Raw genomic sequence first — 26,980 nt, 5'->3', positions numbered from 1 at the left:
AGAACGGACAGATCCATATTAAGAATCGGCTTAAGAAAATTGAAGCAAGTTGATATGCACTGTCCCAGTTCGAATTGATGACTTTCTTGGGACCACTGAAACAAGCTAAATTACATATTGAATTGAATATGTTGATTCTGACACAAATCGAAATTTTACGTCCCACATTCCAGAGTTTTCGATGAGATCTGCTTCCCGGCTGCGGTTCACCCATCGTGTAGCTGATTTACCATTCTACTTGATCTACAGCGACGAAGGCACAATCGATGGACACCGGCACAATCATGGTGTAAAAGAGCCTTACATCTCTTGGCGATCGTAATTGTTTATCCAGTTGGTCCTTAAATGAAAGAAAACAGTGTACTACTATTTAAAAGTAGATCCCTGTAACGATTTGCAAACTGCTTTCGGGTCGAAGTAACGAAGCCGTTGGACAAGAGCAAGAGCACAGTTGTATTATTGTTCTGTGTAAACCCATTCAGTAGTGTGTACTGGAAACAAACTGCATTCCAGTTTGTGTTTTTACCGATATGGAAGCAATTGATAGCTTCTACAAAATTGTACACTTCTCAGGCTCATAATACCACGATGCGCTCTATGCGCTCGTGGCTAAAAGAATCCCATTCGAATCGAGTGCGACTTTTTATGCTCTTTCTTTTCATAACGGCTTTCGGTTCGACCCGTCAACATGCGGAACCGGAACCAAACGGCGGGGCCCTGTTACCGTGATGCCGTGAAGAAAATGGAAAACGGCGGCCACCGCCAGCGAGCGTTTGACATTGTGTCATTCATTGTGAATTCCTGCGGGGTATTTATACCCCGCTCCGTCGGCCGAACGGCAGAACGGTGCGTGAACAATGCCGGAAGATGGTATCTGGAGTTTTTAATTAATTTTTCTTTCATACGGGAATAGCCATTTCTTCCAGCCGGCGGTTCGCTATCGGATTCACTCCGGGAAGAACAATGCAGCAAACGGTGTCGGGTCCTCGCACAACTTACGGGGAATATGCATTTACATACGCGCCAGGAGCTGGCAAAACTGGGCAGGAAGCAGGCACGGCCCGAACACGCACGCACGTGCACCGGGGCGACGAGATGTAATTGAAAGATTAGAAGCATATTCAAATTTTGTTGAAATTGTTTAGATGGATTGGCGAAAGAATGTTTAGTGGGAGGGATTGTGGCCCCATTTTTTTTGCACCACACTCCACAGCACTGGTGAACCGTTTGCTAATTTTGGCACCGCAGAGAGAAGTGAAGGAAATGATTCAGAGACAGGACATTTCCAACAGAGGTGCAACCTGATGATCGAAAGATTTGAGGTTACCGAAAAGTTCGGTCCGTTTTCAAAGTTATTTAAAAAAATCACTTTCCGTTTCAATTACTCTAATATTTTAGTGGCCATCGTGTTTTGGGACTTTTTGGATAAAAGAAGTGTCAGTAAAGGTTTTTTCCTCAAGTTCTTTTTGCCATCTAATTTAACAAAGGATAAGACGTGAAACAGACACAATTCAAGATTGTCTGCCGTTTGTAGTGTAACATCAAGAACCGGTTGACGATTCCGGCAACGGTGTGGTAAAGAATTTGCCACAAATATTGCCTTCCACATGCAACTTATTGGCCGGAAAGATTCGGACTGGTTTTAAAGTCACAAGGTGAAATTAAAATTATTTAATGAATAATTTTAATGAGGTTTTCATGAGGTTTTAATGAGGATTTCAACAAGACATTGAATGATATGAGAGTTAAAAATAGTATGGCAGTTAAAAGACATTAAATGGAATGTTGGAAGAATAGCTGGAACTAGTTAAAATCATAATGCATAATGAATCATAATCATAATGGTTGAGAAATCTATTGCGTGAGCCAATGCTAAACATTTCTGGGGGATTGGTCGATGCTGTCGATATCAAACTGTCGATTTACTGTCTATTTGCTGTTTATTTGCTGTCGATTTATTTTCTACTAGCTATTTTCTTTAATTTTATAATTAAAAAAATCTCTAATTTTTAAAAATTGGTCAGGTATTATTATGTTATTTTCTGGAAGATATTACTTTAAACTCTATACCAACAATGTTGATGAAGAGCTTACATTAATAAAAATACATTATCATTCTTATTCATTACACTATCCAATCATAAAATGCCACTCACAATTCGCCAAAGTAAAGGCCATAGGCTGTAAAACAAATGCAAAAGAAACCATAGCTTTCCCCATCTCAAGGAGCTGTGGTAGAAATCAGTCGTTCGTCACCAAACGGCCATTTTGCTTCGTTTCAAGTTCAAGCCATGGGACTTCACAGCATCCTCGACTGCTACTACTCGTCTTTCAGCACTCCCTAATTGAAACCTCCATCATAACAGGTGGTTCTACTTGCTCTCGTTCACATTTTGTAAATCTATCATTTCGAATATCACAATGTTCCGGCTATTGCTTTGCTGCTTGGTTTGCCGAAGGGAACACACCGGGATTTTACTTTGCGAAAACAAACATAAACGTAATTCACTTCACTGCTCGCGCGTGCCCTGTGCCCTCAACAATTAGTGACGCTGCGCCGTTGCGCCGACACAGCACTTGGTGGGTCCCTCGATTCGATGGCACTAAAAATGTGCACATCCCGCCGCCGCACGATTCCCATGAATCTTGCAGCTCTCGGCACGAGGGCGATGGACATAATTTATCGAACCGCGTGCGCCTTAACCTGCCCCTGTCGCTGTCCGTGCCGGTCCGACCGCCTCTCGTTAATGGTGGGCAGGCACACAACAACTGCATCTCTCCACTCCGAGACGACAGCACAACGACGACGAGCCGACTCGGCTACCGATAACTGCATCATCTGCAGCCTCCTGCTCCTCTGGGGCCACCGGACCGGGCAATACAAACGTTTAGGGATCTCCTTTGGCGCTCCCCGTGCCGCACTAATTGCTGGGACACGTAGAGCGATGTAATTAGAAAATTCCTTCTCGCAAATGATTGATGTCGCAATTAAGCCGGACATGAAAGTTTCTTTGTAGTATTTATCGATCCCACATCTCGCCCCTCCCCGGGTAGCCCCTCCCCGCACCCCGACAGACAATTGATGACAAGGACGCCACAAGGACCCTGGGAGTTGGCAGCCGGAGTGGGCGAACGGGGGAGGGTGGGAGCACAAATTTATGTACTCATTTGTCGTTGATTTGATTAACGGCCATCGTCGGCGGCGGAGGCTGTGATGAGCTGGAGCCCGGGCCAGGCCGGTCCTTCGAGGTGTAGGTAGCGCCGGAAGCGATCCCGGTACGGTGCATTTTTCTCCTTTGCCAGATGATACTCCAGGAAGCGGTGCAGGAAGCGATTCTCCGGGTTGGCCAACACCGCCCGGAGCTGCTCGTCCTCGAATCGGCCCACCATCAGCGCTTCGGCCGCGAAGTACTCCTGGACGACTCGGTGCTCGAACCGAACCCGGCCGTCCTCGAAGACGATCATCCCGATGTCGAGCAGGTACGTGAACGGGGCCATGTTAACTGGTCGCCCGGGGGAGAATGTAAGTGCGGCGGAGAGCTCCCGGTGACTGTCGTGCGCAGCCCGTTTCAGCGTTTCCGCAGCCATCCGCTGCTGTCCGATGCCCATGATCTGGATGGCACGCTGATTCGACGCGTAGAACTGGCGCTCGAGGTACAGCTCCAGGAGTCCGCCGAAGCACCGGAACGTGTCCGGCCGCTGCTGATGGAGGTCCGCCAGAAGCTTCAGCTGGAACGGGCTACCAGCGACCCAGTCACCGTACGTGGCGGCCAGGTGGCGTAGTAAGCGGTACGCTTCTGAGTGATCCTCGCATTGCCACCGCTGGCTCAGGAACTCCACGCACTGGCGCTCCCCGAACGGGCGAAGCGAGACGATCTTCGCCGAAGGGAGTGCACCTCGGAGGTAGTCCAGCTCGTGGGGTCGCGTCGCCAGCAGTAGGTTGCGGATCTGGAACGGGGCCCGCAGGAATAGCTGGCAGGCGCGCACCACCGACTTCTTGTAGCGCCAGATGACGCTATCGTACCCGTCGACCAGCACGATCAGCTTGCCGGTGTTGAGGATCGCGTTGCGAAACAGCACCTGCCCGAAGCGGGTGCTCTCGGCGAAGAAGCATTTCGTGACGTGCCGGATGGCGTCCTCCACGCTCAGCGTGTCGGCGTTCAGCTGTGTGATCTCTTCGATCGTCTCGGTGTAGAACTTGAGGTGCATCAAGCAGATCACGTGGTCAGGCAGCGCGCTCGACAGGCGATCGATGAACCGCTCCAGGAAGGTGGTCTTCCCCATCCCGGGACCATCGGACAGGATCACCACCCGGTTGCACGGTACCAGCCGATCGAACTCGGCCTCGTCCATCGACGAGTGATCCGAGCGCAGGGTCCGCGCGAAGTAATGTCCCTGGAGCGCCCGCTGATACTTGAAGCTGTACGCCACCGGGTCGAGCTGGTTGGTCAGCAGCTGCGAGATGATCTCCATGTCGATCAGTTGGAGCGCATCGTCCTCCGACATCACATCCACAAGCCGAACCTCGCGCGTCTGGAGCGTGATCTTCTTCTCCAGCAGCTGTCGCCTTGACTGGGCCGCCATGTCCGCCAGCTCGAACACATCCCGGTAGAGCAGCTTGATCTCCTCCAGCCAGTCCTGTCCACTCGCCGCTATTATGTAGACGGTTTTGGCCTTCGTCAGACCCTTGAACTTGTACCGCACGTTTTTCGTCACCGACTGGCAACACTGCTCGCCAAACACGACCACGATCAACCGGTCCGATAGATGGCGCACGAACGGAATGCAGCTCTCCAGGTCTTCGATGTCGCGAAAGCAGTGCGCATCGAACACCACGAACTGGACCCCGAGCGTGCCGAGTACCTGGAGTATCCGGGCGGCACTAACTTCCGCCTTGTAGGCGGCCACCAGCAGTAGCGTATCGTGTTGGGTCGATCCGAGGAACTCCTGCACCGGACCGAGCAACGAGTTCCGCTCGAAGAGATATCCCGTGGCCGGGTTCGTCTTCTGGTACTCCTCCGACTTGAGCAGCCACTTCTTGCCGGTGATGCGGGCCCGCGACTCGTCACAGATCCGCTGCCAGTCGGTGGCACCCAGAAACACGCCCTCGCCGTCCCGTATCCAGCGGTCGACCTGATCGAACACCACCTGCATACACTCGTCGACGTAATCGCGCAGTCCGAACACCTCCACCTTGGTGATCGCTTCGAGCTCGATGAAGTTGGGCTGGTCGGCGGCCAGGATGAGATGCTGGAAGAACTCCACCACCTCGGTCCGCTGGACGCGATAGTCTGCCCACTCCTTGGTCGGTCCACGGCTGCTGGTGGCCGGTTTGCAGAGGAATCCCGGTTCAAACAGTAGCTTCAGCTTGCCAGCACCAATCATCGCATTCAGGTCGGTAATCGAGAAGTCCGGCTCCAGCTTCAGCATCGCTCGGAGGGTCCGCTCGAGCAGGTGCCGAAACTTGAGCACACACTCCGACACCCCGGTCAGGTCGCCGGCCAGGAAGTTCTCCTGGAACAGCTGGCGGTCAAGGTCGAACACGTCCCGCGCCAGTAGCGCGTGGAACTCGTGGAACACTCCGTTCGGGTTGATCGAGATCTTCTTCCGCTGAACCAGCTGCTCGGCCAGCTTGCGTGCTACCTCGCAGATCGGTGATATCCGGTCGATCAGGCTCTCGGTGAACTGACTGTTGTCGATGTTGAACCGATACAGGGTTGGCTTCTTCCCATTGCACCGCACGTTGAGCGTGTCAAGGAACGTATCGCCGATCGGCGATTGGTGGACCCGTTCGAGCACCTTCATCACGTGCTCGTCCACGTTGAGGTTCGTGTAGATGACGATGTACCGTAGCTGGTCCTCACGGCAGTAGGCTTCCTGCTTGAGGCCCAGGAACGAATCGAAGTACTTGGGCAAACTGTACTCGGTGGTCGTCTTCAGTAGGTCGTCCAGCGTGATTCGCTTCGATTCGTCCTGTTTGTGCTTGGCCTGCACCAGGCAGTACTGCCGCTCGTCGACCAGATACATCACGATGTCATCGAACTTGCCGGCCGTGGCCACCTCAACCCCGATCTCGAACCGCTTGCCCGTCGCGGCCAGCCGCGAGAAGTAGAGCGTCGACAGGCGCAACTGGTTCAGGTAGCCCTCCGTGCCGGATCCTGGATTTTTTTTGTATGATCTCTGCAAACAGATAGCGCTATCGTGGAGTGTCGTGGAATCGAGGACCCGAGACCTACTTACCCGAGCTAGTAGCTCCATTGCTGGGCGTGCCGATCAGCGCTTCATGTGGTCGGTGGTGGTGGGCCAGCGTTCGTTTGACCATCAATGCGCCAGGTCTCGAACCGCCCGGAGTGCGGTTCGTAGAAGAACAATAGAGGGGTTTTCGTTGGTTATATCATCACCTTATCACCTGAAACCTATCGAAACGGGTTTCAGCGACTTCAGAATGTTCTAGCAGTACTTGGGAGTACTGTTTTGTTACTCACTATTTTAAAGTTACTGTTATAAGGTTCTAACTTTAGTTAGTGGAAGCTCTTAACTTGAAAGCGTTCTTGAAAACAACGACGCCTGAGATGTGACCCCAGCTGATGGGAAACCTACACTGAGACCGGTTCCGTGGGCACAAATCAATGTTTGACCACCGTTATCTTCAATTCTGGACCTCGTCGTCGTAGTCGTGGCCAGCGCTAAATTTTGCTGATAAGATGTCGATAAGCGGACGAACACAGCCGAGCGAAACTTTGGCGGACATCGTATCACATCGCAGGGCAGCTCAATTATTTCCTGATTAGAACATCGCCATCCTCGGGTGACCAGAACGCTCCAGCGTGTTGGCCAGCTGATTGACCACTTCGAGCTGTTCGGAACTAACAGCCAACACCTACAAGCGTTGCTCGGCAACCGGTGCCTGAAACCTGAACAAAGTGAACCGCTTCGTGGATCGCCAACAAATCAACCTACATATCGTCAGCAAATAGACTGAGTAGCGCCCTAATTCGCGTAAAAGATAACAGACGACGACAGAGTTCGGCTCAGATTATAATCGGTTTACACTAAACGGCGTTGAAAAGATAAGGGGTTGTGATATAAAGCGTTCTCGGACAGTTTTGCGATCAGAGATGCATGCAAATGAAGAAGTAAGGGACCATATTTTAATGTTTTTCTCCTAAAATGGCGAAAACGCCAGCGGCATGGTTCAAAACGGGCATAGTTTTAATTGCTAAGTTTGATTTCTAAGGAAGAATCACACTTTTTCAACTTGTTTCTGTTTACTTTGCGTGGTTTTTTTTTTAAGTTTTATGTATAATAAAACGCATTCAAGTATCATAAATAACGGTTTTCGATATTTTAGACAGCCATACTGCACATCGAAACGTCATAAAAAATGCAAAGGCAATGCAATGCAATTCTACACAAACGTTTATTCTGAAATAGGTAAATACCTATTAGATGCAAACCGTGCATTCGGTTGATCGAATACAAGGTAGACATTTTACTTAGTTTACCAAAATAATAGAAAAGGCATAAGGCATATTCACAAAGGCAATATGTTTTGTATGACGATTTCATAGACCAGGCGCCTCCACTAATGCATATGGGGGAGCAATTTACGATGAAGTTTTGCATCTTCTTCTACTATACGAGGGCTGTTCAAAAAGTAGTAATACATTTAAATTTCCGCGGGATCCGTATGTTTGATTCTCGATTATTTTTGATTATTTTTGCGATGCCATTCACTTATGGTGGCAACGTCGGCCATTTGGAGTAGTCAGTCAATTTTTGACAGCCTTTTTGCTTGGACAAGTTTTGGCTCATCGGCGATGCCGTCTATATATCTTAAATCGTATCGTAGTCTCGCCCTTTCATGGCCTCTTTCAGTTTCCGGAATAAGAAAGGGCCACAGATGTAGAGAATACAGCACTGCGGCTTTTTTCGTGATTATAATGGGTTCCAATATCTCTGACGTAGATAATTACTTTAATGCAAGTATAACTTTAACCAGCCACTTTACCAAAGATTCGATAACATCAACGTGTAAAATGTATTTTTAAAAGAATTATTGACCAATGTGAGCAATCTTCTAACATAGTCTTCTTAAAGATTGTGGAGATTTTACCATACTTATCGGGAGGTTTATCACATACCACAATCGTTATGCAGTTCAACGATGACAACGAGAGCCTTGAAAAATAAGCCCGGAAAACTCGGAGGAGGCCATTCCTAAATGAGTGCGTGGTTAAATTCTATTAACTGGCCCCCCCACTGGATGGCTTAAAACAAAACCGACCTCAGACTGACGCAAGCCCCGAGAGGGGCCACCAGCACTCGTCGCCCTGTCCAACGTCTCAAGACGCTTCCCCACGTTCAATTGTTTAGGCATTCCGGCAACCGGGCGACCCGGAGGTGCTTATTGAATCGCATGATGATAGATTATTAAATGTTTTATGGGCTTAGTCTCAGCAGTCCTCAATGGCTCCCCGAGGAGCCCGGGCTAAACATCCAGGGCCCGGACAGCCATCCGCCGTTCGCCCTTTCGCTGCCAGTTCCGGCTCACGGAGCTCCTTGTTTTACTGTGCAGTGCAGTGTGTCATTTTCGCCAGGAGACGGAGACGGCCCGAACTGCGGTGCGGTGGTCGGACGTCCACCCATTCTTAAGCGATCACTATAATTGATTTTATTAGTTTGATAACAGGAAATTGATTGGAACAACACAAACCCACATCTGAAGATGCGATTGTCTCCGGGTAATCCACGGCTTTGTCGGGGCGAATCTTACGAAACTGCCCGGACGCTGGTTGTGGCCAGAATATTGCGCAACCGGAGGCGGAGTCGTCTAGGTGACTCGATTTACGTTCGAACGATAAATGAACGAATGTTATATTTCTTGTTCATTTCTTAGCTAATTTAGACTTGACTTTATTGTTGCCCTCTTTATTTGCTCTGTTTAGTTGTGAATACATGTTCAACATTTTTTTCCTTTTAAAATTTTGGTCTGGTTATTCTTTGCTTCGTTTGGCTTTCATTGTATATTTAACATTACTTCATTTCAATGTGTAATAAAATAATCATAATGTAAAACCTTGTTAATATACAATAAGAGGGCAACAATCAAGCAAGGCAAGTCAAGTCTAAATTATCCAACAATATTAGTATCAACCAGAAAACCTTTGCAAATATAGCATCATTCATCATACATTAGAAGCGAAACATATCCATAGAAAACCCAAAATGTAAATAACAGAAACATCCACGAATAATTCGTTAGTGTTTTCAAACATTATTTTTCAAAGATTGGACCCAATTTCTTTGGACTGGATTGTTTCGCGATTGAACGGAAGCGGAAGCTGGCCCGAACGTCCGGCGATTGATTGCGCGCCGGGTAAGAGCTGCGGTTTTGGGTGGACGTGTCGATCGCCACTTTATGGTCCCACCGAGGTGCAGCCTATGTCGCCTCTGCAAAAGGGTCGCTACAATATTTATAGCATCTGCAATTTCATTTTCTTACAAAACACCGCTCATATATTATGCTGCTTTACTCGAAGAAACACAGAACCCAGACACCGCAATGGACGATGCTGCGGACAGTGGGTCCCCATCCCCGGCTGGCCTTAGTCAGCCGAAAGACACACGATTTTCAATCCCCGAATTCTCGTCGTTTTGTGTGATTGCCGGAAGAAAACTGGCAGCCGCGGCACTTCCAAGCCGTGCAAAGGGCCACCGGACCGGACCCCGAGTCGGATTTCGCAGTCGGCGCATCTGCACCCTATGGCATGGCCCAGTCCAGCATAAAACCGACCGAGTCGGGGTTCTTAATGCATTTTTAGGATTTTTGATAATTTATTTATGAACACAAACACACGGCTCATGGCGTTCGGGCGGGAGCAGGACCATTACTGCAGCATCGAGCTGACCAATCGAGACGGGCCGGGTTACGGGCGATGGTGTGAAGATTCGAGGTGACCACCTAGAGCCAACCGGGTAGGTTGGCTGACTTGGCTTTTAAGAAACTGTCCCACGAAGCGCCGGTGTCACGGACCGGACACATAAACCGGACCAAGGAAGGCGCATGAGGTTAATTTATAATGCGCAAACAGTTGCTTCGACACGAAGCGGCTTCAAGGGCCCGGGTTTGGTGGCCGCCACCGTTGATGCTGAAATGGCACATTTTGAAGTGTTTTCTTAGGATGTGCAGTTAAGATGGGTTTTATTGCCTTTGCTTGTTAAATGAACGAATGAGCAGCTCAATAAAACTAAATTTGTTTTTGATGACTGAAGAAATATTCAACATGGTCTTATGTATTTTGAGCTAGAACAAAGCACTACCGATACTTCTGTGAATGTGTATATTACACATTAATGTAGCTCAAAAGTGACGATTTTATGCGAATTTCGAAAGGGAACTATCTTGCCTCTACCCAAATTAATTATTTAAGAATGGGGTTTGAAAGAACTGTGTCTTAGAAATCAATTTAACGTCAGCAGAAGCTGGTAGAGTTCCAGCCAATTCCAGTGTGTGTCCGCAGCGGCCAAACAGCATACGTGGCAGGTTCGGGCGACCATAAAACACCTCATAAGACGCTGGTCCGCCCTCCCGCCGTAGGCAAACAGTAGCATAATGAGCGAATGGGCGTGAACTTTCAGTGTGTTTGTGTGGGTCTAGCGTAGCATAATGAATGTGCCATTCCAATCGCCTGCCCCGAGGAAGAGTGTCGACTCAACAAGAACCCGGCCCGCCCGTCTTAAGGAGTTGGACTTTCTCGAAAAGCCGTTCCAAGTGGTCCGGTTCTGGGTCCGGTGCCGCAGTTAAATATTTAGTGAGAAATTTCTTCATAATTAATGCATAAACTAACAAAAACGGGTAAACTCCTGGGGGGCAAACGCCCTGGCCAGCGCCCTGGAGTTCCACTCCAGCTCCACTCGAAGCTGGGGTCATGCGCCCAAGCAAATCTAATGATAGTTCCAGGTCCGTACGCTAGGTCCGGGTCCTGCGTACGGACGGACGTAACTGCACCGAAATTGAAACAAGTCGTTATCGTGTTGATCAAATGGTCGAGCAAACGATGGAAAGGGAAGCCCTCTTGGCCTGCGGCCGATCTACGAGACTTCAGCTCACGCAAGGCCCACCCGGGGCCTTACCGAATGAGGTTATAATGCAATTTAAAATTTATCAAACATTGTTTCGGAATCGGACTTGTGGCCGGTTCGTGGAGCGGAGACGGCGCGATAGCGCCCAAGAAAGTTGTTGCCCAAGATGTTGTTGATTTTGGAGCCGAGTCAAAATAACTTGTGTTAAAGAAAATTCCTGCAAGTGGTGTGTGCAGGCGAGGCTGTGTGTTGGATGCCGAACAGATTCTAGATCGCCTGAAAAGCCTGTGACTGTGCCATCAACCTTTGGCACTATCAAAATAGCCCTCACTTGTTGACGGGTTGACGAGAATCGAACCCGCATATTGCTGATAACGGTGTTTCCAGCCTTGGCTGGGAAATACTCCTACTCGACAGACCAACAATTACTGCACAGATACCTTTATGATGATTGTTATAAGAATTAATTCAGAGAAGTTTATGCTAAAAATATTATTACCTCTTTGCTTACTTCATGCGGGCCTGTGAAACCTTTGACACAGATAGACCAACCCCAAGTGCAGTATTTGAGCATACCTTCAACAAAGACCAGCAAAACATATTTGCTAAGCACATTAAAAGCCGGCTGTCCGGGAGCTATTCGTTATAATTAATTTATAAAGTTTCACCGAGAGTTCTAAACCATTTTAAAACGGAAACGGCTTGCACTCCGGCACGGTCAGGCGTGCATTATCTTTCTTTTCCATATTAGGTGGCAAAGGAAACCGTTCCGGAGCGGCCCCGTTCTGAAATTGATATTTTGCAAATTAATTTAAATTCGCCTTTTGCAAACTTTTAGGCGTATTTACTCTTTTAACCAATCAAACTCAAACAATGTCTTCGAAATAGACATTGAATACAAGATGCTTCAAACTGCTGGGACACTTTTTTCTCCTATGTCCTGCCGTAACCTGCGTCACGGTAAAAAGGCTGACTCACAAAATAATAAATATTATGCTTAAAAAGTGCCGAGAGAATTTCAGTGCAACCCAACAGTGGATTTGAGTTCTGCCAACAAACACACATACCCACGGCCCGTAATGCATCGTAATTAAACATTTCCCGATCTGTGGCTAAACTGCAGTCCAAACTAAACCGCTCATTGACGGTAAAAGCGGCCATAAAAAGCGAGGAACGAGCGAGATTCAACACTTAAAGGAGCGAGTTCCAATGGGACCTCTCGAGTGGCATTCGTTGGCCAAAGTGACCGTACGTAATGGCTTCCGTACGGTTCCGTGCACCTTGCGGGGTGTGAAAAACGGTTCCCTCGGCTCGGTTCGGCTCTGCTAGCAGCCTCTTCACTAACTTACCCGTCTCGAGCACTATCAACCGTAGTAATAATAACACATAACAGACTACTTATGGGTTCAGGGGCCCGGGCTCTGAAGTGCCCGACGGTCTGCGCTGGGGTGTGATAAAAATTTGCTCAAATTATTATGCTCGAACATTGTTACCGTGTTTCTGGAACACCGCTGATTGTCCACCGATGTTGTGCTTTTTTCAAGTGAAACAGGTAAGCTTGCCTTATATGCACTACATGTCTTGTAGACAAAGGCGTAGAAAGCGGAAATCTTTAACAGGAATGCTTAGCGAAGATAAAATATTCAAAAATAAACTTACACAATATGATTATGATAGAAAATTTCGAGCGAGATAAGAAAGAAGGATGATGCAAAACCAACATTATAAAAAACGTAATACGAAAAGAAAAAGCACAAAAAGAACAACTTTCAATTAAAAATGAACGAAAATTAAACGACGAACTAATATAAAAGTGCACTAGAATAATCACTTTTGATTAAACATGCATCAAACTTGATCGTTAAGGTAGAAAACTATAACTTGAACATTGAAAAAATCGATGTATTAGACAGCAAAACGAGTGTTTACAAATAAGAAAACCAGCAGAAAAATGTACTTAACTTAATGTAAAGGGCAAGATTGTTTGAAAACGTTCCACGCTTAGACTACAGATAAAAGAAAAGTAAATTCAGTAAACTCGATCATAAGCGGAAAATTGTAGTTCAACAGCATGGGAATGTCTTCAAATAATTTCCGTCAATAGCGGAAGCGCAGTCGGTCGCAGACAACCTTCCTCACGACCAACAAAAAAGGCATCTCCATCGCGGCCACAACCTGTGGCTCCAGTTTCGCACCGCCACGAACGGCTGCTACGGTGTGCGCTGATACCCGTTACAAGTGCAGATACTATACCTAATTTGCATAAACCACGTGATAAAATCACCGTTGAAAAGCGAAATAATAGACTACCACGAGAGGCACGCCAACGCAACGCTCGGCTGCTGCAGCGGCGCGAACAGCAACAGATGAGCGAGCGACGAGCACGACCAGCACACGTACAGAAGCGGCCACCGGCACACACAGGGAAAGCCGTGGGACACCGATTGCGGCCGCACGCGACACTCGCACCACGCACAACGAGCACACGCCTGATGTGCAGCATCCGGATGACTTTCGCCGTTCACAAAAAGAACCCCCGGAGCATGGGGGAACGGAAAAGGCATAAGAAGCAGACGAAAAGGACGATTCCGGTGGTAAAATACACAGAGAGGGAGCGCTTCTGGAGTACCGAAAGAAGCCAGGATGGGGCCCGCGAAAAGACGCCGAAAGGTGGCCCGCGTCCGGGGCAAATCATCGGGCGGCCAAAATGGCGACGTGTCGCAGAGCGCGCCGGAGATGAAAATGGAGTATTATCCTTTCGAGTGCCGTTTCGTTTCCGGTTTCGCGCTTTGTGGTCGGGGTCCGGACAGTGGGTCATTCGCAACCGCCACACAGTCGTCCCGTAAGCCCGGCGTCGACGGTGATGTACCTTTGGGGCGTGAGATCTTTGATAGAGAATCTTTGATCAAATGCTTCAAAATGTTGACAGTAGCTTGTCGCAGGGCCAAATGGGCAAGAGTAATGTTCGAATGGGCAACGAGAACACAGGTTCAAAACATTATAAATTTAATTTAGAGTACCATAATTATGTTTTCAATTATGACGAAGTGACTTAAACCGAGCGAAATTGAAAACTGAAGGACAAATGTTACTGGTTTGTGAAATTGGGTTTTGTAACCCTATACTATCCTATTAAAAGTCATGATTTCCATCGAAACCATTTCGAAAAGATCATTAGTTTAAATTGTGTCTTATTGCTGGCGCTGTTCCATTTGAATTTCGAATTCTAATTCTTTCGTCAAAGTTTGTATCATCTATAACTTTTGCACAAATAAGTTACTAACAGTTTGCATCTTTCATTTATTATCACTCATTATCTATAACCATTCGCCATTTGATGGAATTTGTTTAATTGCATTGGAATATAATGTTTGTGAGTTCTTATAACATTAGGTTTTTTTTATTCTTGAAGAACGGACTGTGCCGTATTGCTTAATCCTATTCATTAGGTTTCGTCCTAACTCCAAAAAATCCTAATATTAGGTTTTAAAAAAAGTTTTGGTGGTCGTACAGTATAAAGTACAAACTATGCAATTCAAACCTTTCAAGCAAACGTATATTAACTTATGGACCGTTCTCAATGATTTTCTGGGTTTATTTCTGACAAATGTGTCTGTACAAGTCGATCGGTAGCCAAACACCGAGCGTTAAAAATGATTACGAACTCTAATTTGTTTAACTACACCGCACTATGGGGAAAAGGCGGTCATAAATCGATTTCAAAGTTTCAGATTTCAGTAATATTTTCTTAAAATAGATAAGTTAACTAAGACCAATCCGAATTTTTAGCCTTCTAAGTTGCGTAGATTCCGAGAAATGATGCGTCAAAGTCAAAAAAGTGATGAAAAATGCTCTTTTTAGCCAACTTTTATTGACTACGTTAAAAATCTCATTTGAACGGATTTCGAACGACAAGGTACTTATATTATATATCATTGGAAAGGTTATTACATCCTTCTTTGATATAAAAATATCAAATATTCATAGTTCGTATTTGTTGTTTATTTTTTCCGAGAATTGGTATAGAACATTACGAAAATAATACAGTTAAGCAACATTGGTAGTGCAGCAAAACCATGCATCCTTTTGCATCCCTTAAACTAGGCATGGAAATTAAAGTTTAGGTAATTTTAAATGATTTCCAGCAAGTTTCACCACTTAGTTGTACTTAGTTTGACCGCTCCGGCCTTTTTAAGAAAACACTTCCAGGTACCAGAAACGCCTGGTCTCTTGTAAACTAGGTACAAATGGCTATACGAAACATATCGCCCTTTTAAACTTGTGCACTACCTGTGGACCGTTTTCTGTCATGTCTTTTTTGTCAAAGCGTAGTCCATCCTATTTTTCTATCGTAGAGGTACTATATTTATCCTTTATTCGAACAATCGAATGTGACTATTCGGGTCATAAGTATTTACCTGATACTGAATAGACGTTAGCATAGCATAGCGGTGCTCAATCGAAGGTATTTAAAACATGTTTGTACCTCTCGTGTCTGTCGATATGGAATATGGGTAATTTGACATGTATTTCCCTTAGGGTATATGCAATTCAAGGTAGTCGGTATAGTGAACGATTTCGTATATATACAACGATTTCTTTTTCTCAAAAGCAGTTCCAATTCTTTTACGGGATAGTTAACATGGTTGTGATCAAGATTAAAGAAATCGTCGATCTGTTCGGGTTTTCTCGTTCAGGGAAAGATAACGTTAAGATTGCAATCAATTTTATACAAGAAAAAGCAAGCGGAATTAAACTAAATGAACAAGCGCTTACTGTTCGTATCAAATCAATTTTATTCAAAGCAAAATTAAGATTCCTTAAATCTTTACAAAATAGAAAAGAGTTTGAACGTAGGTGGAAAGCGTGGTTGAACAGTGATTTGAACATAAGTGATTTCATCAAAGTGTACGGTGATAGTTCTGAGAGTGAAAATATCGAAAATGTAGATCCGAGCCCTGGTAGACCACGGAAGTCCTTTGACGACCTTGGTCAGCGTCAAAAGCGACGCAGATTAGTGGAACTCGAAAATTTGTTAGAGGGCAAGTACAGCTTAAAAGAAATTGTAGAACTTGCTAGAAAAATGGCGCGTAAAGAAGGCCATTATCATGCAGTGAATGTGTTGGGGAATTTGCTTAGGGAATTCGGAATTACTTTACATCGAGTAAAGGAAATTGTCTAAAGGTTTCATTCGGGCAATACATAGCAGTGACCCTAAAATTAGATCTATGTCATTGGGTTATAGGCAGCGAAAAAACGATAAACTTAGTTTTCCGGATAAAGTAAAAGAATTTTTAATCATCGAGGAACACATTAATCACGATATTGCGATTGATCATGTATTTAACCAAGTAGATAATATCGATTTAAGGTTGGATGAAGACATAGACTAATAAGTTTTCTATCAAACGTTTAAATAATAGTTCATGGGTTGGATACTTCGGAAGGTAATAACTACTTGCTTCAAAATTCCTACAAACGGAATGTGTAAAGCTCCCTGATCACTTTATATCCTTTTCTAAATTCACAAGGCATTCGATTTGTAGCAGAAATTCGATATTTGCTTTTACGATAGTGCTTTAAATTTTTCATACAGAAGAATGGTCTCAAATTACCTCTATTAAATGATTTCCACCTTTGAACGATCTGTATTGTTTTTTTACATTATAAGCTAGACGTTCAACACATTTAAAATGGAACCACCATTTAATTACTTTCACAAACATCGTCACCCCATTGTTGGCCCAATCAATTTCACAAAGTTAGTTGTAGTGTCTTGAGGGCTGTAGTCGATTGAATTGGGACAAATGAAGGATAGTCACTGCCCGAACACCGCTGCTCAGCTTACAGGAAAGGTTAATTTTTCCACGCCGCGCCCCAGCTCGGCCAAGTACACGGCAGTATGGTGTGTTGCATTCGACGTTCAGTTCCAGATCTCCAGATCTCAGGGCTCGTGACATGCATCACTGGCGCGCCACGGCACGAGATAGAGAGAGAGAGAGAGTTCCGCAATCAATTTCCATGCTGCCAATTCTCGGTGAGGCGAAAGGCGAAAAGTCATTTCCTTCCGACGGCACATTCTGATTAAAATTTAATGAATATTTTCACCGATATTACAAAAGGATTAGACATTCGCTCGCCCCGGCCGGCACGGCGTATGTGCCGCCCGACGTCTTTGGGGACGTGTCCTTCCGTCGGAGGCGGCTTATTGTTTTCTAATATCCGGTATAACATATAGCCACCTTCGTATGGGCCTCAAGAAAGTGCCGCTTCTCGGCCGACGGAAGGCATTCGAAGCATTCTTCTTCTCGAAACTCGAGAACCTCGAGAGCAGCTCTTCCGGCCTCGGGAGCCTTTTTGGGTGAGTGGGTCGAATCGGGTGGGGCGCCCATTCGGGCGGTGGCCCCGTGTACACATTAACTCGTTCGCTTCGGTCGGATTGTCGGTCGAGAAATCAACTGGACTCCCCTGTCCCCTGAACCCAGAGTTCGCAGCGAGAAAGTCAGTCTCTTACAGGCGGCCATTCTTTGAACATAAATTATCGCCGCCCTGCGAGCCACGGGCCTTTGTGGGCCGATGTTTTACGAGGCCTCCTTCCTTCGAGATGGAGATGAAATATGGACATGTGACGTTCTAGAGATTCAGTACGACCGACAGCTGAATGAGCGGTAATGAAGTTGGTCGGTGTTTGATCGCAGACCGTATTAGTAATTTTGGACCTTCTCTGTGCTGTGCGAGATATCTATTAATTTTAAATAATGGACAATAGTTTCAGGAAGATAAAAATAGAAATGCCAAACCTATTACACCCAAGATCACCACAATAATAATAGTAAAAATAATAATTATTATAATAGAATGGTTAACGACACACAGCGTGAATCGAAATATTCAGTCAATCAATACACACATCAATACAGTTAATCCGGTGCCTCCAAAGAGGCTTATCTTTCCTGAGAATTAATATTGAGGAACATTAATTACATTTAAATATTGATGTTCTTGAAGGCAAAGGGGCCGGACGTTCGCATCATCGCCTAATCGCCCACGATTGGCCGAGGTGGATGAGGCTAGAAGCTGATGGAACCGGAGCGGTCAGCTCGTTTCGAAACCAACGACGTAAGCGTGATGTGAACAAACAACGACGATCAGTTGATGCATTGGGAGAAACTTTACTGATTTTCTCACTAATGGACACTCTGTTGTTGCCAATGCTGTTAATTAACACTTTTATGTACAGAACCTTTTTCTGTTTTTTTCAATTTTGTTTGTTTTGTTTGCATTGTTTTTTTGCATTTTCAACTAAACCTGTTTTTGGACGTCCTTGACGCGGATCGTATTTAAGGCTTATTCGACCATGTTTACATTCAGCAACCCATTTTTTACTGTACCAATTGAAGACGAAAAGTTCTTATACACTTTCAACATTCGTTCATAAATTACCTTTGCTTTTATACCTCCCAAAAATGAAAATTCAATCGCCGCACGATATTTGATTTTTTCAATCGTAAAAAAATATTGTAACACGTCGATACTAAATGGCTTGTAAACAAAGAAAAAAAAGACAAAATACAATTGAAATCAATTTTATATCGATCTAAGCTTTCATGAAAAATCTCAAAACATAATCGCTGCTTTGAAATCATAATTTTAACACTCGAACATTAACTTTCTAACGTTCGCTTTGACTGTTCCTTCGACAGCCATAACTTACGATCACGAAGCCACCGGTTCCCTAAAACTGACCTTCTTCCAACGCTCAGCGCGCGGCAGCCAAAACGGCGGCCATAATGGCATCGTGCGGCTCGGGCTACAAATTCTTACACTCATTTACACTGGCAATGACATTTGTTTACCATAAACAATCTTACAGCGGGCAACCGATGGCAGACGAGCGAGGGATCGTTGCAATCCGTGTTGCTGCACCATCCAGCCTCGACCCCCGGCACATCCTGCAGCTTCATCCTGGCCGTCGGGCCACAAAACCGAGCACCAAATGAGCACGCCCAGCGCCAACCAGTCACAGAAAGCGAACCGGCGAAGGGCGAATAAGGATAATATTGAACGTGTTCGAGTGTAGCGACGTGCGGCGTGGCCGTGGAAAGCCTTCTGCGCCGTTCGCCCACCGCCGGAAAGGAGGCAAAATATACACAGAACTTAATTAAATTCTAAGATGGATTGTTCGAGTAAATTACATAAATAAATAGATTATTTTAATTACATTCTTCAACGAACGAATGAAACAAATTTGGAGCTGCACGGTAAGTGAAGCTTAAGCATTGAGGAATGGTCCTTCGCGGAAGTCAGCCGGAGCTGGGACACCACAGTACGCTACGGTACGGTAATGGGCATGGTTCTCAAAAGTTCCTCCTAGCCCGTTGCACTAATTACTGTGGGCTTCAAAGAGCGGTGCGTGAGGCGATCCTAAGCGCGACAAACAAATGTGGTCATATACAAGTTGTTAATATGATTCAATGAATGTGGATATTTTTATAGAACTTAGCAAAATTCTGACATGTGTAAAGGGCCTTTTCTTGCGTGAAGATATATAAAGGGATAATTACTGCTGGACCAAACGCTCCCAGTCTGGCCTGGGGCTTAGGAGTGAAACTGCTGAATGTAAGGAATAAATTCACCTTTAACAAAGTAGTTTTGAGTTCAATGCTGTAAATGTCCATTTCGCAATTTGTTTGCGTCACCTGTTTGCTATTTGCTGTTTGCTAAACAACGTATTCAAACCAATTTAGTCAGATTTTTTTTAAACTTGAAAAGCTTGAAAACTTGCTACCATCAGACGGTGGAACATGCAGTTCGGAAGCAAATAACGGCAAGACCGTGATGTATTTTGCATGGCTATTAAATGGTAGCTGGAGAATGCTTCTCTATCTCTAATGCGTTAATAGTTGTCTTTCTATTGATCCATATTCCACAAAACCATAAGACTTCGTCCACCTGTTCATTCTTCTAAATAGTTGGGACAACTTTGAACTTTCGGACGAACTTCGAACCTGAAACACGTCACCCGTCAGTCAGAGCGGACAGTCAGATATTGTCCGCAGCTTCCTCAAGCCCTATCCAAGCTTGAGCTACATCGGACAGCCGTCGCTCTATAATGTCTGTTTCATCAGCACAGGCCAGGATCTGGCTAAACTTGAAGTAGATGATCGCTGGGATCTCCATTCCAGAGTCGCCGCATCCTAATTCCGGAGTATTTAGGAGTTAATCTAGGCTTGCTGTACAAACGCTTCTGCCAGTTCGTTCTCAATCAGTGGCTGTTGACCGTAGTATCAGTCAATGATTGATTCTTTTTATCCATACTTCAAGAAATCGTAATTCAACAATAGTTGTAAAATATAGTCCTATATGAACAACCCCGGAACTATCAGGATAAAGTAAGACGAATCAATATGCCAAGATAGAAAGCCTTGCGAGTCGAAGGCAAAGATGATCGAAAAATATCAACAGAAATAGAAGTGACTTTCGAACCTCTCGTTGCCTCTATAACTTTGCATAAACACGTGTTAGTCGTCGTGGCCGCTCAAGAAACACAAGCTTTTGCCATTGGATCGATCGCATCGGAGGGCAACGTGCAGAAAAAGGCATTCCGACAAAACTAAGCATTCCGACGGTCGTCGCTCCGAGGCTGTGACGTTTGCTCCGACTCGGCCGTTCGCTTCGTTTCTTTCGGCCAGCGCACCCGATCCGGAGTCGGCACCGTCGAATTGGTGGTGCTTGTTTAATTTATCATGCCGAGTGCTGTTTACATACACCCGCCCCCGCGCACACACAGCATAATATGCTGTGCATAATATGTTGAAACTAATTAAAGTAAACACAATCGCTCGCTCCGGAAGCCTTGAGCGGTGTGTGAAAATTAATTACACCACCCGGTTCTGGGACGGGGCCCGGGCGGCGGTCGGCTGATGGTGGAAAGTGACACCAGTTCGATGGGCGACTAGAACAAACAAAAGTCAACTTATCCCCCGCCCCCGGCCGGGCCACCCACTTCCGGCGGGTCCCGGGACATTCCGTGTGATGTGTCACGTGTCCAAGTAATTATCGAAAGCTCTACCTTTATGCTTCAGTTGCAGCCCATCTGCATCACCCCCCTCGCCCCACCCTCACGAACCCGTACCTCCTCCGCGAAGATATGTTTCAATAATATGTGAAATTATCGATAAACGGCCTTATCGGGCGGCCGGCCCGAAACTCGACGGAAGTCAGCGTCGGCTCCGGTCAGCTCGGTGTGGCGGCAGCTAAGATGTCATCCTGCTTCCTGTTTCCTGTTTCCTGTTCCGGCCGCCACCCCGCACTCATCCTTATCAGGCAGGATTATGATTGTTCCGGCGGAAAACTCGGCTCCGGCGTCGGGGCTTTGCGTTGCGTCGGGCTTTTGTGGGGAATGTCCTTCGCGAAGCCGGCATCAATGCTGCATCAATGCTGATGCTGCCCGAAGACTACGTAGACGGCCACCGTGGGACGCATGTGAATGATGGGTATCTGTTATTGATATTGTTTAATTATATAAATGATAAGGGCCCGGTGCAGAAACAAAGGAGTTAATTAGATTAAATTATCCCGGAGGCAGTGCTTTGATTTATAAATACACCGGGCCCCCGGGGCGGCGCAGGCGGCCCGGGTCCCGGTGGGCTGTGGCTGTGCGGGATTTTCTTGATCTCCTTGACGGCCGTATGTATGTACCCTTGCCGCCTCCTTGCTCCCGCTCCACCACATGTGCCGCATGTCCTGGCGAAGTCGGTTCGATGAATCGGTGGCCCGGCGCACCGTGGCACTGGCGCTCCTCAATTATTAATATTATTGATAATTATGTGCACCGATAAGACTCGACGGGCCGACGAGGTAATGCGTACCTGCGTACAGCCCCCGGGTGGGTGGTGAACATACGCCAACATCGTCGCATTTCCTCCGGCGCAGCCAGTGCAGTGTCTTGGCGCTCGGTGCGTTACTGCACTTTCTCAGTCTCTCTGTCGCTCTCTCTGAGGACTGCGGCCTGCGTAAGCCTCGGTCCGAGCTGTGCATCTTAGGCTAAAGGGGGCCCTTTTTGACAGGGCCACTAATTAGTTTTGCCACAGCGGAGTTTAGCGAGTGGCCGTCGCTGATCTGCCCTTCAGTCACTGGTGAACATTTTGCTCCCCATTCGGACCAGCTACGGGAATGTACTTTTTGGGGGTCTTCTGACTATTTCATAAGAACGTTCTTATGACTGATGAAACGTTTAAAAATGTTGATGCTTTACTTGAAAGTATTCGGTTGACTTGACACCGCCTCTGCCAACCTTCAGCCTATTTGTTAAACTCAAGACACACCCCGTGGACAACGGTTTTAATCTATAGAAGTGATAGAAACCGAACGAATTTGAATGTAACAAACGCATAGGTGTATTGCATAGAGTAAGGATTATTTTAATGTCGTAAATAAAATAATAGCTAAAATAGGAGAATTATTAAAGATGTTAAGATTTGTAACCGAATTCCCATCATTTTTGCCATCAGTAGTACTACAAATGAGAGCGATAACTTAAGGACTGTTTGAATATTACTGTGGGAGATACGCTACAACAGATGACCATTTCATCTTTGTAGGTGAAAGTAGAACGTAGCTTAAATGCCTATGTGTGCGTTAATGGTTAAGCATTTGAATTTTTTGAAATGGTTAAAAAAAACTATTTTAGTTATAAACATTTTTTTCCGTACCATTTCTGGAGTTAACAATGAATTAGTTAGTAATAATTTGCTAAATTGGAAAACGTATGGAATAACATTCTTCCATTGGTACACAGAGTATCGATGGATTCAGATTACTTAAGTAATTTTTTCCAGTTAAATGTTATTTATCGTATCCAGTTAAGAGGAGTCAAGACTGGACTGATTGATTTGAAATAAAATTCTATATGTTAAGGCCATGCCGGGCAATACATAGTTTCTATAGTTATTTTAAATAAATAATGTTAAGGATAATGTAAATCTCCGCTTTAATGTAACCAACCAATCTGATGGATCGAAGCTTACATACTCAAAATTACGTTAGATAATTATGTTGGAATTATATTTTAGAGAGAGATGAACAGTGTGCTAATTGGTTGAGATGGTTGTTAAGTGTATTATTGTCGTAAAACTCACCTCAACAATTTTTTTTCTTTCCATATTCAAATTCATCCCCAAAAGTTGTTCATTGATCTAAGCTTTTATTACAAAACTAAATTATTTTTCGGGTACGAATGTCTGAGTGACTTGGTCTAAGATGGTGTTCAAAGCATCAGCGAAGAATGACCGAAAGTTTTGATCAGTTGTGATTTGTTTTAGTTTTATTTCTAAGTGCTAACTTAAGTTGATTATTGTCGGTTAGGCTAAGTTGACCGTTGACTTTTTTGTAATAAATAAATAAATAAATAAATAAATAAATAAATAAATAAATAAGTATCAAATAAATGCCAAAACTAAGTTTGAGTATCAATTTCGGTGAAGTTTTCAGAAGAAAATTCAAAGGAAGCTCAAATTTGCAGACGGTTTGCAACGGCTATACACAATACCTCAGCTCGTAAGCCCTACGAGGTGCTGTAGCAGCCAAATCTGTTATGAATTTGGAAATGGTAGTTAAAACAAGCCTTTAGAAAGCATTCGGTCGCAATTTTCATGATTACAGGCGAAGGAGCCCATCGTGGAGAAACTTTATCTTTTACACTCCCCAGAGCACGCCAAATAAACTACCTATTCAATACACCTGGCTCATCCGTGAGCTCTCTCTTTTTCTACGCAGCAAACTAATCAATTGCTCGTCACTTGGTCGTTAAGGACTGCCGGCTTGTGCTCGGCTATGCCGGTAGCATGATGTGTTCTCCGCTACCGAAGATTAAAACTGAATGATCAAGAAATAAATCTTTCAAACGATCGCGTCCAGTGCAGCCTGCTCCTTTAGTAGTAACTCATGCCGCGGGATTGTGGAAATGGTAGTAAAAACTCATCGAACGTGAAATTATTGATGAGGAAAAATGAGAAAACAATAACTATAAATGATCGATAAATTACATAAAATTGCATTTCAGGCAATGGTCCTGAACATAATTTAGAATCATTGTAAGCTTGTCAAAGCATCACTAAAGTCAATACGAGGGTCACTATTTATATTTCGGGAATAGGAACAAAAACAAATAGTGAAGCTGCGAATATATTTTTATTGTTTTTCAAAGTACTCGCCACGATGATCGATACACTTTTGCATGCGCTTAAACCAATTTTCAAAGCATTTATTCCATTCCGAATGAGGTATCTCCAAAACATGATTTTTGAACGCTTCAAGAGCTTCTTCGGGCGATGAAAATCGTTGACCACGCAGTTTATTCTTCACGGATGGGAACAAAAAGAAATCATTGGGTGCCAAATCAGGGCTGTACGGCGGATGACCCATCAATTCGATGTTTTGAGTGCTCAAATAGTCTCTTGTTTGAGCCGATGTGTGAGAGCTGGCATTGTCATGATGAAGAACAATCCGACGTCTCTTGTTTGTTTTCCTTATTTCACCGAAGATTTCTGGCAAACAGATGGTTGTGTACCACTCAGAATTTACTGTTCTACGATCCTCTAGAGACACTGTTGCAATATGACCAGTTTTTCCGAAGAAACAGGCCACCATTTTCTTTGAAGTGCTTCGTGTGCGAACAACTTTTGTTGGATTTGGTTCATCTTGGAACACCCATACAGTCGACTGCTGCTTACTTTCGGGCTCATACGAATATATCCATGATTCGTCACCTGTCACGATTTTATAAACGTCTTTTGAAGCACCGCGATTGTATTTCTGAAGCATTTCTTTGCACCAATCGACACGAGCCTTTTTTTGAGCGATTGTCAAATTATGTGGGATCCAACGTGAACATAATTTTCGCACAGCTAAGTGTTCATGTAAAATCGCATATATGCTGGTGGAACTAATGCTTAGGGATGCCTCAATCTCACAATAGGTTACATGACGATCTTGCTTAATCATTTCGTGCACAGCATCGATGTTTTCTGGCACTACAGTCGATTTTGGACGACCTTCACGAAACTCGTCGGACAGCGAACTACGACCACGATTGAATTCACTATACCAGCGATACACAGTGGTTTTTGATGGAGCATCATCGCCAAAAGTCAAATTAAGTTGATTGACGCACTCTTGTTGTAATAATCCACGTCGAAAGTCGTAAAAAATCATCGCTCGAAAATGTTCACGATTCAGTTCCATTTTTTTGCCGAGACGAAACTTTCAACTAAATATAAAATAAACAAATAGCGTACGTATGACAAAATGTTCTGAGTACGTATGTCGTCAAAAATGTCAAACTTTACGATGGAACCATCAGATGGACTCACATGACATCAGTGTTGCCAATTCCCGAAATATAAATAGTGACCTTCGTACATTTATGGAAAACTGATTCAATTAAAACCTTCGAAAATTGGATTGAATTCTCGCTGTAAGCCGTAATCTGCTAACAATCGCTACCGTACGGTCCCTTTTACTTAAAAATATTGATATTTTAAAAACAAATTTCTGTTTCATTCTATTATACTAACTTATTAGTGGCCACAAAAAAAACACAAAAAAGAAGCCAACTTAAAATGACATCTCTAAACGAGTTTGCGGCAATGCCGTCAACCGAAAGGAGAAAAACAGTGATTTGAGCATAAGCCAACGCCAAGGAGAGAAAAAGTGCCACTGTCACACAGGCTCTCGTGTAATTTGGTATGATTTACGGTTTCGCCTTCCGTATGCAATAAATCCCGTACATATTATTCGCGTGGGTAATACATTTCATGCTTATGTCAGCTTATGTGTGTTTTAAAACGGTTTTCTGCCGCCACCGGCCGGTCGACGGACACCGTGCTGGGATGCTGTTCTGGTGCATTACCTTCAATCTGGGTTGGACGTAGTTGTTGGAAATTCGGCCAACGGCCGCCCACTGGGGCGGCGGAAAACCACGGCGGAGAATACTCCCTTTTTTATTGGGGCCGGATGAGCAAACAAACTACTGTGTAAGCCAGCCGGGACCCGGCATAAACCATCGCGAATCCACAATGGAAAAATGGGGCGGCCATAAGCTCGGCATTTAGTGTGCCGGCATTCTTCATTTATTATCTAAGAACTAGCAACCTCTGTCCAGTTCTTTTGAATCGAAGACGAATGAATAAATAAATCAACAAATATAGAAGGAATACATTAACACAATGAAGCAATTAATTTAATTTAAATCTTATTTTATGAATATGCTACCTATACCTTTTCTTCATAACCTTTTCCATACCTATACCTTTTCTTCAATTTCCTTTTCTGCGACATTTAGTACAAAACAATTGAAACTCTTCGAATTACAACCATTTTGTCGCATAGTGTCGGATTGTTTGCCGTTTCCCGCTTAGCAACGAATTGTGAGTGTTTCCGTTTAATTCCTTTCGCTTGCCCACGATCTTCAGTGCATGGTCACCCCGGTGGACGGAGATTATGGCGTGTCGTGTCTTGCTAAATTCTTTATTTGTATTCTATTTGTGGGACTTTGCTTTGGGTCGTGGGTCCGTTGTCACTTCCAACTCGCTGGACGACTCTGGTGGACACTGATGGGTGTAATTTATTGCTTTTAATTAAAAGGTCATTCCCGCTGGTTCGCGCTGTTTGTTTGGGGAGCGTATTAGAGAAGCGGGTGGATGCGGTTTCGAGGCTACCCGACGCCAAAGTTACTGCTTCAGTACTTTCCGAAACCATGTGCACTGCTTATGGGTGTTTCTGGTGGATTTTCGTGTAATTTCGTGCAGCAAGTTTTGCGATTGATTGCTATATCCACTACATTTGATTACTGATCCATTAGACTCGCTTCATTCCCTCTCTCGGTTTTTAACCT

The 26,980-nt window shown here is 44.9% G+C and overlaps 1 protein-coding gene across 1 annotated transcript; it reads right to left on the bottom strand.

Annotated features, from left to right (window-relative positions):
• Positions 1–3,183: 3,183 nt before the first annotated feature.
• On the bottom strand, positions 3,184–12,170 carry LOC131215283 (uncharacterized). The gene is made up of 3 exons (XM_058209672.1): positions 12,153–12,170; positions 11,958–12,035; positions 3,184–6,180 (listed from the first exon to the last, which is right to left on the bottom strand). Exons 1-3 carry the CDS (start codon positions 12,168–12,170, stop codon positions 3,184–3,186), a joined length of 3,093 nt encoding a protein of 1,030 aa, XP_058065655.1.
• Between the last annotated feature and the right edge of the window lie 14,810 nt (positions 12,171–26,980).

Source organism: Anopheles bellator, chromosome 1, assembly GCF_943735745.2.
Source record: "Anopheles bellator chromosome 1, idAnoBellAS_SP24_06.2, whole genome shotgun sequence".
In the NCBI taxonomy this organism is placed as follows: Eukaryota; Metazoa; Arthropoda; class Insecta; order Diptera; family Culicidae; genus Anopheles; species Anopheles bellator.
The sequence above is the reverse complement of the archived record's forward strand: the minus strand, read 5'-3'. Positions and strand labels throughout refer to the sequence as shown.

Excerpts from the sequence above, each read along its gene's own strand:
- LOC131215283 (XM_058209672.1), bottom strand. Across the intron at positions 6,181-11,957 it reads ATGTCTATTTCGAAGACATT|AGATCATACAAAAAAAATCC; the intron begins GTTTGAGTTTGA and ends ATCTGTTTGCAG.